Here is a 13,433-nt window from a genome sequence, read left to right as displayed (position 1 = left end):
ATTTGCATACAGAAAAAACTGTTGTTGTTGAAATCATTGACTGCTAGTGATGCCCACAAGAAGTTCCATCCAAGAAAAAACATTATGAGTAAATTCTATTAAAACGGCAAATCCGAAGGGCTGTGTTCTGTCGTTGATAGTCATCCTTGAAATACACATACCTGTCTGTTGAAAGTATTTCCCATTTGGGACCTTGAGCACTATGGCTTTCATATAACGGAAGATGGTCTTCTTTAGTTGGTGATGATAAGAATTCCTTTATACGACCCACCAGGGTAGCCGAGAACGCTGACGCGCTGCTTCTTGGACTTGGGTAAGCGCGCTGGCCCCGGGTAGAATCCGCCCGGAAGATTAACGACGAGGGCCGGTGTGCCGGCCAGCCTGGATGTGGTTTTTAGGCGGTTTTCCACATCCCGCTAGGTGAATACCGGCCTGGTCCCGACGTTCCGTCTCAGTTATACAGCTCGCAGACACCTGAACACATTCACACTATTCCATGGATTACATTAAATGCAGACATTTTGGTATACTAATTCCTTCCCAGGGGGTATGGAACATTAACATCCAATTAACCAGCAGACCCTGCAAGTCGGGAGAGAGAGAGAGAGAGAGAGAGAGAGAGAGAGAGAGAGAGAGAGAGAGAGAGAGAGAGAGAGAGTGAAGCATTCCTTTATACAGGAAAGGAAGCCCCTGAATTGGCTAGCATCTGGACAGATTGGCTGTCAATGATGACATCGATGAAATTTTTTGACTCCTTGGTAACTGTCGTCCATGGATTATTTCAGCTGATCGGCCTTACTTCTGTAGGTGGTCACGGTGGCTAGTTACCCTCAAAGAGGAAGCCAGGCGAAAGGCTGGTTGTGGTACCACATATTGATACTACAGTATGGGTGTCAAAGCTGGCAATGCGAGATTCTGTCAGACACTGGTAGCAGTCTTGTGGGAACTGGGGGACCCAGTGGAACGTGCCCACTGAACCACACCTCCACTGGCTCACACCACAAACGCTCTCTCTGCAGCTGCAATATAGGATGGCCGGCGGCAGACACCCCGCCCCACTTTCGATCAGAGCCACTTCGCTACCTGATGCTATGCAGACGCGGCCTGTTTGTGGCTCTGACACCATCGTTCGTGTTTTAGTTGTGAGAATCTCATCCTTGTTGCTATTGTATCACACAGACTCTGTTTCTTACTGCATTATTTGTAATGAGAAACACAAGTTAAGTAAATCTTCTGTTTACTATTATAGCTTGTTCACTAATCAGTTCTGCTCCTGTCCAACTTTTCTATCAAGACAGTTGCCACATCACGCAGTAGCACACCTCTGCTTACCGTTGAGTACGAAGTCGTGCACGACACTGGTACCTCTGCACGGCAATGGGATCTGACTACAGGGTGTTGAGGAGCAGCTTAGTCATGGGTACGGCAAAGGGCTTCGTCAACAGGTCGACTACAGTTGTCTGCAGTTGGCCGGCGGAATAGGACTTTAGTGATGCGTGACTTTTGCGCTATAATAATGGTCGAAAAGTGACTTTCTTTCTTTGCAGCAGTGCACATGTTCAGGGCGTCCACAGTGGTAACATACCGATGGGTTGTTCTCCGTCCCACAAATCTTGTTCTCCTGCATGGGTTTATACTTGGCAGAGGAAATGGTTGCTCCCAAGAAATTGGGTTGTCGTTCGACAGCTCTGGTATAAGCCTGAGTTGGCGGCGTCCGTCACCGAGCGAGGTGGCGCTGTGGATAGCACACTGGACTCGCATTCGGGACGACGGCGGTTCAATCCCGCGTCCGAGCATCCTGATTTAGGATTTTCGTTCAAAATGTTCAAATGTGTGTGAAATCTTATGGGATTGAACTGCTAAGGTCATCAGTCCCTAAGCTTACACACTACTGACCCTTAAGTACCCTAAGGACAAACACACACACCCATGACCGAGGGAGGACTCGAACCTCCACCGGGACCAGCCGTACAGTCCATGACTGCAACGCCTAAGACCGCTCGGCTAATCCCGCGCGGCTAGGTTTTTCGTAATTTCCCTACATCGCTCCAGTCAAATGCCGGGATGGTTCCTTTGAAAGGGCACGGCCGACTTCCTTCCCCATCCTTCCCTAATCAGATGAGACCAATGACCTCCAAGTTTGGTCTCTTACCCAAAACAACCCAACCTCCAGCCGCGGCGTCCATCATTCATGGCGCATTGGACTGGTGGCGGAGATGGGCGCCAAAGACTAATGCATCTCTTACTCAACATTCTCTATTACCTCTTGACGTACTGAGTCGACAGTCATGACTGCTATCACTTGTGCAGTCGGTCCTACACTTCTGGTTGCTATAAACTACTGTTTCTCTTCTCTTACAACGTGGTATATGAGAGAGACAATGCCACTTTTCCACAACTACCACAGGTGCCACATTCTAGAGCAGTTACATGTCTTTCACCCCAGTCTTTTTGATGTTGTGGTTCCTCGATGCTCCGATATCACTCGTTGAATTCCTCTGTTGTCATTCTTTATCAGAAGAGCCGGTTACATGTCATCTGCTATTTTTTCATCAAGTATGAGATACTGGTTGGCTTCTGTGATATTTGTACTCACAGAGAAATAATGCCACTATTTTTACATGTTTTGTTACAATAAAAGTCAGATGGGCGTCTCGGTCACCCTCTGTGCCTTAAGCCGACCCACACTGACTTATGCTGGGTGGTTGTAATTTAAGTGCAGCTGCTCATAGAACTGCAATGTGGAATGCAATTATCGTATAGCAGGGAACATTGGCAGATATACTAATGTGTTGATGCGGAACCAATTTACGCGGGAAAAAATGAGTTGCAATTTTGGCCACCAGATGCAAATCTGGCCACTGTGAGTGTAATAAAGACGTACAGAGGTTTCCCACATGTAATGGATAAGGAATGGAATGCGGGTAGCAAAGGCCGATTTTATTATTAACAGACCGCTCACGGAATATGTTGAATATTGGCACCAGAGACGTAAAACGCCATATCTGCACCTAGTGGCCAAAATGTGAACTAATTGTTTCCCAGCGTAAATCGGTCCCACGTTAACGCTTTAGCATATCTACCAACTTTCGCTGCAATACGATACTTCAGCCTATACTGGACCTCCTTGAGCAGCTGCACTTTAATTATAACCACTCGGTATCTCCGCGTGGAGAATTTCCACCTTCCAGAGGAGAAGAAAGTAGATTTGAATGCAGTTTTGTGCAGGGCTGAAACTGTTTCTGACAATGACCATCTTAGTTCTGAAATTAATCATCTGAAGCATGTGCTCCGAAAGACGGCTAGAGTTCACGTGGTACAAAAAGTAAGCGCTCTCCAAGAAACGTATACGTGAAAAAGTTGGAAAATCATGTGATGCCCCACCGATGGTGGTTCTTCCGTTCTGCGGTGTTACATCTGGCATAACAAGCGTAGTTCTGGGAAGACTAGGAATAAGGCCTATTTTCCGGCCACCTAAGAATATACAGGAGACGATGCACCTGGTTAGTGATAGTCTTGGCCTCATATGCCTGGGATTTTTAATATTCCTTGTGAGTGCGGAAGCAGCTACATAAGTCAGTTCATTCGTATCGTGTCCGATTGCTGTGCAGAACAACACCACATAATTAAAAATCGAGAACTTGAGAAAACGGCAACTACGGAACACAGCCTCAGAAGCAGACAAAAAGTAGTGTTTGTGTCTCACTCAGCAGGCATACTGTTACAATCAACTGCCTTTGAATGTACAACATTCTTGTAATGGATCCAAAGCCGCTGCCAGTCACCTCTCTGGCGAACAATGCGACCCATTGTTTTACGAAGAGGGATAAAACGCGGCCTCCCTTAGCACCAAGTAGAATGTTCGCCAGTGACGTCAGGAGGTGATACAGTCGACTTGCAAACTCTCTGATACAGTTCCATACGCCCCGTTAGTTAGCACTATTCGACGAAGCACACTTCCCTCAGCTTCCTCTGCTAGTGAAACTTTAATTTGTTATGCGAACCGAAAAGATGTGCCATTCCGCCATCCACAATATTGCTAATATTGATATTTCAAGAGGACTTCTAATAATTTGGTTTCATTCACAAATTTGTTGTAAGGGTAGAAAATCGGTGGAAAAGATTTCTCGTCAGCATAACTGCATTTATATTTTTGCCAAACGTAAATAAAGTTTAGATTTAATGCTAACATTGTGGCATTTTGGAAACTGACTAGCATACTGCGTTTTTGGCGTTACAACGGCTGTACTGTTGATGTTTGTTTTATGTATGAATTTATTTCTAAGAACCTTGAGTGTAGATGCTGTGGTGTTTCAAGATAATTGAATGCTTTGGTTCTTGATACCGCAGTTTTCTGAGCATTGCTGTATCTAATACATTTTGGTCGGTAGTAAGTGGCTCGTCGCATAGTTTCTAGGTTGTGGAGTGCCACTGAAAATGAATAGCATAAATAATGTACAAGATACAGAATTTTCTCATGTAATCATACAGACTGTCACAAGATGTCGTTACGATCGTGTTCTGCACGGAAGATGGCATTCCGATCAACGAACAATCACGTCAGCAATGACGTCAGGGAACTTACCAAGCGGTGTAGTCTTTACGGGGTAGTCCCATATCGACAGTCGCTCTGTACACAGTCACAGACGGTGCAGAGCAGAAGGGTACAGACTCTCTGCTGTGGTGGGCCGTAGCAAGAATGGAAGCAGTTGAATCGCAAACTGATGTGTCCCGATGGCTTAATGTGAATGGTTCTGTTGCTTCTCGGATGAGGCCACGGATTGTAGAGACCGAAACTCTATCCCGGAGACCAGGACAGGGTCGCCCAGGTGTGACATCGGGAAGAGTGTACCGTTATTTGGCTGTAAGGGTAGGACGGTACCTCCCTAAGACTGCATAGGAACTGGCATCTGACCTCGCAGAATGCCTTGGACGTATTGTATCGAGGCAAAGTGTGTACAGAAGGCTTCGGCAGAGTGGCCGTTAATGCTGGAGACCTGCTGTCAGTTTACCACTGGCGTGTCTTCACAGAAGGGAACGTCTAGAGTGGAGCCTCACATCAGCCGGACGGCCGAACGGTAGGCCAATGTTTTTTCACAAATGAGTCCCGATTTGGTCTGGAGAGTGATTCTCGACGGATTTGCATCTGGAGGGCACACGGAACACGATTTAGGCACCCAAACATTGTGGAAAGAGACCGATATCGAGGAGGATCCACAATGCTGCGGGCAGCAATTATGTTGACCACTCGAACACCTCATGAAATTGTACAGGTGAATCAGCGAGATTTAACGGCTGTCAGGTACTGTGAGGAGATCTTGGGATCTCATGTGTAGTTTTTGCGAAATGCTGTGGGCCCCAGCGCCATGTTGATGGACGATAATGCTCGACGTCATAAAGTACGGGTGGTTGATGTTTCTTTGGAAACAGAAGACATTGCTCGCATGGCGTGGCCTGCTGCTCGCTCTCCCGATTTGAATTCCATGGGGCACCTCTGTGATGCACTAGGGAGACGTGTTGCATCACCTCAGCATCCACCAACGGCTCTCCAAGACTTGTGGGTAGCTCTGCAGGAAGAATGGGAAGTTATTGCTTCGACTTGAGATGATGACATGAGTCACAGCACGTGCCGTCGTAGTCAGGCCTGTATTTGTGCCAGAGGTGTTCACTCCCTGTGCTGAGCACATCAACCAGTTGTCACAATGTGTGTGCAAATCCGTTAAGTTGGAAGAAAACGAACATTTTTGTCTACGGTTATGCATGTTGCAACTGTTTACGTTCTGTATTTCTACTTTACTGTCACCTGTTAATAATGTTTCGTGACGCAATAAACGCAGCCTTGCAAAATTTCCGTTTGCTCCTTTAATTTTGAAGAAAAGTCTAAGTTTTCTCTTATTTCAAATGTTTTAAATGACAGACGTATTTCAGTTCTACTATGAATGTAGCTCATTATGTAGAGATAGTGGTTTTCCTAGTTAATGGATAAGTCGTAGCATGCTCTTTGTCACAGATCCGGGAGAGCGATGTGCTGACCACACGCCCCTCCTATCAGCATCCTTACTGAGGATGACACGGCCGTCGAATGGTCCCGATGGGTCACTTGTGACCTGAAGACCAAGTGCTCTTTGTCACAGACACTTTCTGTCATTGACGTCTCTCTTAAGTTTTCGCAGGATCGTGATACGGATTTAAGAAATAGAATTTTGTGACATTCATACACCATTTATTCTAGGGATGTTTGCATCGTAAAGAATGTCCAGTCACTAGGCGCCGAAATAAAGAATTTTCTCCTTTGTAAAAATTTCATGTAAAATGCAACATTGAAGCCTCAGTGCAACACTCAGCTTCAGATACTACCGGCCACCAGTTATGACAACAGTGTGAGTGTTGTACGACGTAACTTCCGAGCAGACAGAAGCCGTCCGTGGACTATACAAGGCCGCCACAGCAGACGCCGAGACAGTCAGTTCTTCTTGACAATGAGGATGGTGGTTATCGTCGAAAGCTCAAGGCTTTAGCCTGAATGACTTGGCAACAAATTCGAGAATATTTTATACAATGTCGTCGCGAAGAACTTCGTTCTTGAATGAGGTTTTCACTCTGCAGCGGAGTGTGCGCTCATATGAAACTTCCTGGCATATTAAAACAGTGTGCCGGACCGAGACTCGAACGCAGGAGAGCTTCTGTAAAGTCTGGAAGGTAGGAGGCGAGGTACTGGCAGAAGTGAAGTTGTGAGGAGGCGGCGTGAGTCGTGCTTGGGTAGCTCAGGTGGTAGAGCCCTTGCCCGCGAAAGGCAAAGGTCACGAGTTCGAGTCTCGGTCCGGCAGACAGTTTTAATCTGCCAGGAAGTTTCATATCAGCGCACACTCCGCTGCATAGTGAAAATCACATTCTGGAAACATCCCTCAGGATGTGGGTTAGCCATGTCTCCGCAATACCCTTTCTTTCAGAAGTGCTAGTTCTGCAAGGTTCGCAGAAGAGCTTCTGTAAAGTTTGGAAGGTAGGAGACAGATACTGGCAGAAGTAAAGCTGTGAGTACGGGGCGTGAGTCGTGCTTGGGTAGCTCAGATGATAGAGCACTTGCTCGCGAAAGGCAAAGGTCCGGAGTTCGAGTTTCGGTTCGGCACACAGTTTTAATTTTCCAGGAAGTTTCAACTTCCTTCTTATTCGTTGTATAAGAGAGTGTTCTGTCCAATGACGCTGGGCTGCAGAAGTGCGACTTTCTCTGGATCCAAGTCTTCTCCAGACGTCAGACGATAGACAAGCGCTAACTTCTAGGTATGCCTAACTGGTCAACCCTTTGACCCTCTTACAACAGTACTTTCCATTATAGAATCACTGAAATGAAGTGCTAATCGTGGCCAAGTTCATTGATGAATTGTGCGAGCGGTATTCGGATAGAAAGGCTCTATCGGTCGGGAAATGGAAACCATTCTGAAAACCACAAACGTTTTATTTGCAATAGTTACTTACAACTTTCAGCTACTTTTCTCCACAGTCGCCGCTCCGTTTGAGACTACTGCCGTTGGACTGTACGAACTTATCGATATCCTCGTCATAGAAGAGAATACAGCTGTACCAATCCAAACTCTGTTTGACTCAACGCGTATCAAGGCCGTTATTACGGCCCGAGGTGGTTGTTCTGGGTACTGATTTCTCAGGATCTGTGCACCCAAATTGCGTGAAAATGTAATCACATGTCAGTTCTAGTATAATATATTTGTCCAATGAATACCCGTTTATCATCTTCATTTCTTCTTAGTGTAGCAATTTTAATGGCCAGTAATGTACTTTGCATCAATGTTGCTTGGCACAAGAAATTGTTTCCTATCCATTTTGCTAGGCGGAGGGTGCCTCATGCCAGTCTTATGTGGCAGAGGCTGTTCCGTACCGATGTTTAATGACAGAGGATCCTTCCGACCAACGTCGCCCAGGGGGGTATTGCACTGATATTGCGTAGTAGGGGGTACTTAGTGTCAATGTTGCATGACAGAGGGTGCACCCTACTGACGTTTCATGGCAAAGGGTTGTTTGTACCAATGTTACGTGGCAGAGAGTGTTTTATAACGTATGTTACGTGACAGAGGGTGTTTCTTATAAATGCTGTGTGCCAGAGGGTGCACGCTATTGATTTTGAGTGACGGAGGGTGCTTTGTACGAATGTTGCGTGGTAAAGGGTGCTTCATATCGAAGTTACTGTGCAGAGAGTGCTTCATACAAGTATTGTGTAGCAGAGAGTGCTTAGTACCAATGTTGCGAGGCAGAATGTGCGTTCTACAGAAGTTACGTGCTAAAGGGTACTTTGTACTGATCCTACATGTTAGAGGACGTTTCTTAACAATGTTGACTGGAATACTCTCTTTCGTCGTTTCTTAGTGACGTTACGTTGGGAAATGAGGAAAAAGGGCCGCACAGAAAATGTAGCTCGCTCCATAATGGCGGTGGCGTCGGGTGGTCGGTATGTGGCTATAGCTCAACTTTAATCACAGCTCTACTCAGTGGCCTATAAATAAAATTACCGCTATGCTAGATAAGTCGTCTGGCCGTAGATAATTAATTTTATCCTTTAAAGCTGGGGTAGATCGCTAGTTTTCAATAGAGGGAGAATATAGTTTCTTTACAGTAAGGAGGAGGAAATTGTTCAAGAATTTTTTAAAAGTTTATCCATGCCATTTAAAATGTGTGACAAACTTCTATTGCACCTGTGTAGGTTGTGTTGTGTTGTGGTCTTCAGTACTGAGACTGCTTTGATGCAGCTCTCCGTGCTACTCTATCCTGTGCAAGCCTCTTCATCTCCCAGTACCTGCAGCCTACATTCTTCTGAATCTGCTTACTGTATTCATCTCTTGGTCTCCCTCTACGTTTTTTACCCTCCACGCTGCCCTCCAGTACTAAATTGGTGATTCCTTGATGCCTCAGAACATGTCCTACCAACCGGTCCCTTCTTCTAGTCAAGTTGTGCCACAAACTCCTCTTCTCCCCAATTCTATTCAATACCTCCTCATTACTTATGTGATCTACCCATCTGATCTTCATCATTCTTCTGTAGCACCACATTTCGAAAGCTTGTATTCTCTTCTTGTCTAAACTACTTATCATCCATGTTTCACTTTCATACATGGCTACACTCATACAAATACTTTCAGAAACGACTTCCTGACACTTAAATCAATACTCGATGTTAACAAATTTCTCTTCTTCAGAAACGCTTTCCTTGCCATTGCCAGTCTACATTTTATATCCTCTGTACTTCGACCATCATCAGTTATTTTGCTCCCCAAATAGCAAAACTCCTTTACTATTTTAAATGTCTCATTTCCTAATCTAATTCCCTCAGCATTACCCGACTTAATGTGACTACATTCCATTATCATCGTTTTGCTTTTGTTGATGTTCATCTCATATCCTCCTTTCAAGACACTGTCCATTCCGTTCAACTGCTCTACCAAGTCCTTTGCTGTCTCTGACGGAATTACAATGTCATCGGTGAACCTCAAGGTTTTTATTTCTTTTCCATAGATTTTAATACTTTTCTTTCGTTTCCTTTATTGCTTGCTCAATATACAGATTGAATAGCGTCGGGGAGAGGCTACAACCCTGTCTCACTCCCATTCAAACCACTGCATCCCTTTGATGTCCCTCGACTCTTATAACTGCCATCTGGTTTCTGTACAAATTGTAAATAGCCTTTCGCTCCCTGTATTTCACCCCTGCCACCTTTAGAATTTGAAAGAGAGTATTCCAGTCAACATTGTCAAAAGCTTTCTCTAAGTCTACAAATGCTAGAAACATAGGTTTGCCTTTTCTTAGTCTTCCTTCTAAGATAAGTCATAGGGTCAGTATTGCCTCACGTGTTCCAACATTTCTATGGAATCCAAACTGATCTTCCCCGTGGTCTGTGTAGGTAGTGTGAGGAAAAAGTACTAAATGAACACCGATCGAATGTACTCCATCATAGCTGGAGACTCAGAACGTCCATAAAACTTACAGATTATTGTACTCCACTGTTATTGGAGACTCAGAATGCCCAGAAAACTTCCAAATGACAGACATAAATCATTTTTCCCCCCAACTAGAATTAGCGAAAGCTTATCAACAACCATTGGGTATGCACGAAAGCCTTTGCTTTTACAGATGGTTTCTGCATTTAAGAAATTTGACAACTGGTCAGAATATAGGGTTCCTGCCATTTTGGAAATTAAGTAAATGCATCATCATTCACATACCTTTTCCCATCTAATAAAGCTATTATTCTCTTCAAATAAACAAAGAATATGAATAAGGTCAAAGTCATTAAAGTATTTTTTTCCTTCACTTCATACAATATTACATTGTCCTCCTGAAACAAAATTTTGAACAGCAAATACCTAATTCGGTGACCCAGTCACGATTCAGATGTGTTACAGCACTCGGATCAATTGCGTGAGTTGAATTCTGATGACAAAATCCGCATTTCTGGTATAGATCTCTGGTATGCTTGCATTACCAACTAGAAGTGGTAGAGCAAAAACGGTTTATGGAAAACTGAACTTCGGATCCAATGAAAACGTACTAACTATCCTATAAGCTGCAGGAAATACGTTGAAATTATGGCCAATTTTGATTACAGATTGTGTCGTTTCGTTTCAAGTGTTTGAAGCTATCGGACTGTGTCTTTCACTGGCGGTTGCAGTGCTATGTTTCATGCGAAGTAATGCTGTGTGATGGTTCACAGCCTGCTGCAGATGCGGAGCGAAGGGCTGATTCACCGCATCTACTGGAAATACTGGCTGCTGCACGATGGTCAGGAGATGCGGGAGTCTCTCAAGCCGGTCACGATTCAGAGCGTGGTTCCTGCTCTCGCCGTCTTGGTAGCCATGGCGCTGCTGTCCCTGTGCTTGCTGCTGGTCGAGAGGAAATTCTGCAACAGGCCCGTCTGAGCGACGCCGCCACGAGCACTGACTAGAATAGCGCATGTGATTTGTTACCCATTGCATCAGTTGCTGCAGTCTAACGTATGCAGTAATGACACTCATTGCTGTGGTATATCTTACCATCTGACAATGTGAGAGACTACCTTTTGTGGCTGAGAGGACACGTATGTCCCACCTAAGTAATACACAGCATTTAGCTTTGGGATGTCTATATCCCATAACTGTCTTATCCCATTATGTAGCGAGATGCTTTCAGAAATTGGAGGTAAGTAAGATGGATCGTGGGGTGAATGTATAGAAGGTCTTGAGTGATCAGATGGGGCGATGTGTGTTAATAGTTGAGACAGTGCATCTATTTCACAAAAATCGGATCAAATCACCGTTTCCTCTCTCCAGGAATATCTAAAGCGACTGACTGTTTTTCCTTATAAATCACAGACAGTTGTGAAACATAATTAACAGCACTTCGCAGTAATTAATCTGGCTTGTACGTAACTTGTGTTTAGTTAGACTTACATGCACCAGAAAACTTCATAGAATGTAGGAACTTTTCATGCGTGATATTTTGAAGTTGTATGTCAACAATTTCTGTGTGAGATTTTCACTGTCATGTGAACAAATATATATTGGTTCTGATTTGTTATACTTTTACCCATTTTGTCATCTGTTAGAATCAATCTATAAACAAAAATTTAACTTCAGAAGTAATAAGCTCACATGGTAACGTGCACCTAATTAAGGGTGTGGGACACATGTGTTCCATCTCTTCGATTTTTTAAATAGGTTAACTTTAATATTTTTGGCACTGAATATGTATTATTAGCCTCAAGCGAAGATTTTGGCCTTATTTTTGTCAAATATATGTAAAGCAGTTTTTAAATATGCACTTTGTGATTTATGTGTGTTTTTAATTCTTGTCTACGTTAAAGTTATCAGTGCCTGCAAAAACTGAAGCACTGTTGTGTCCCATGAAATTGATTTAAATAAAATACTTTATATTTAATAATAAAGAATTGTAAAATAAAGAATATGAAATAGGAGAAAATAGATAAATGCAATACATTCATTCAAATTTTTAAAAAAATTGTGTTTGAACTGTGTTGCCAGCACTTTCTTTACGACAGTCAAAATGTTCTGCGAGGTTGGGAATACTTGTGCCATGTTCAACTGCTCTCTCGCATTTTCTTGGACCATAAGGAGGGATGGCTCTTTAATTCTATTTGTCAAGTAAAAAGAATTTAAACACAAAAACTGAATGATTAACAATGTGTGATCTATGACTTCCTACAAATAAGTTACCAAGTAAGACGCAGTTACCTCGTAAAATTTGTAATCTGATATAACATCACAATATATGAAAGACTTAGTCCCCAAGCCAGTAGTGCAGTACAATCTACATATATTAATGCTTTATTGAGCCCAATCACGGGAACAGTCAAATTTCGAATCCTGTTCCTTTGAACCCCCAGACCCGAAAAATGACTACAGACAGAGGGAAAAATTCGCATCACCTCAGGCAAAGACTAGGTGACACATCCGCATTATCGATTTGATATTATCTTTAGAATGACAATAACACCCACTTGTATCAGTGATTAGTTAAGTCAAAATTATACAGATACATATCGCAATACTTGATGGATACTACTCTGCTCGTAAAGATGACAGGACTCGTCTGAAGGATTACAAATGGAGTCATTACATAGTTTATCACTGTTTAAATCGCCAAACGAGTCTGCCAGTTCCTATGTCTTTACATCAGAACCGACAAGAATTGTAAACGAACGTCTTTGTGATTTTAATGTCTTGGAGTTAACTGATTATTAAAAAAAAGAGAGGAAATACGATAAACTAAAATTTACTCTTCGTAACTATCTTCATATTGTGTCAGTTATCCTAGAGCAAATTTTGTGGCTTTACACAAATAAATAAAAATTACGTGCGAAGCCTTTATAGGTACAATGTACCAGGCAGAATAGATAACGGAAAGGATATTCATTTTCATCCACCTAATCACTATACCATTCTGTTTCTGCGTCTATAGGCGACCTTAATATTGACATTCAAGGTTTTTTTTTATGCCGATTGTTAGCCTTGTATACATTCTGTGTTCGCACATGTCCTGACATCTGGACATGGTCCACAGGAAGCCAGCAAAAACTGTAAATCGGACGCTCGAATCCGGTATCTCACGTATTTTTCCGGTGTTCTTATATATGTTTGCAGACAGTGGGAGGCAAGCTAGCAGTCCGTCAAATGAGAGTATCAGTTTTCCTGCCACATTAAAACTATGTACCAGACTGAGATTCTAACACAAACTTTTTCCTTTTTTGGGAAACTTCTCTACCATTTCTGATGCTATATATATGCAGTAAACTCAATATTCTCGATACACAGAGGAAGGCATATGCTATTCCCTGGAAGTTACTTAGTTCAGTTAATCTTTGGTTCCCATTTGTGACTCAAGAAGTAGGAAAAGTTGCACATATCTCTTCCAGTTCACAGCAATCAATAGTCTGC

General features: G+C 43.3%; 1 protein-coding gene across 1 annotated transcript in view; it reads left to right on the top strand.

Moving 5' to 3' along the window:
• Positions 1–10,919, top strand: part of LOC126335733 (probable glutamate receptor) — a 68,222-nt gene extending 57,303 nt beyond the window's left edge. Inside the window, exon 8 of the mRNA XM_049999189.1 lies at positions 10,715–10,919. Within this exon, the coding sequence (XP_049855146.1) occupies positions 10,715–10,919 (205 nt within the window). The remainder of the gene's footprint in view (positions 1–10,714) is intronic.
• The last annotated feature ends 2,514 nt before the right edge of the window (positions 10,920–13,433 follow it).

This window comes from Schistocerca gregaria, chromosome 2 (genome assembly GCF_023897955.1).
Source record: "Schistocerca gregaria isolate iqSchGreg1 chromosome 2, iqSchGreg1.2, whole genome shotgun sequence".
Classification (NCBI taxonomy): domain Eukaryota; kingdom Metazoa; phylum Arthropoda; class Insecta; order Orthoptera; family Acrididae; genus Schistocerca; species Schistocerca gregaria.
This window is presented reverse-complemented; position numbering and strand designations above follow the sequence as displayed.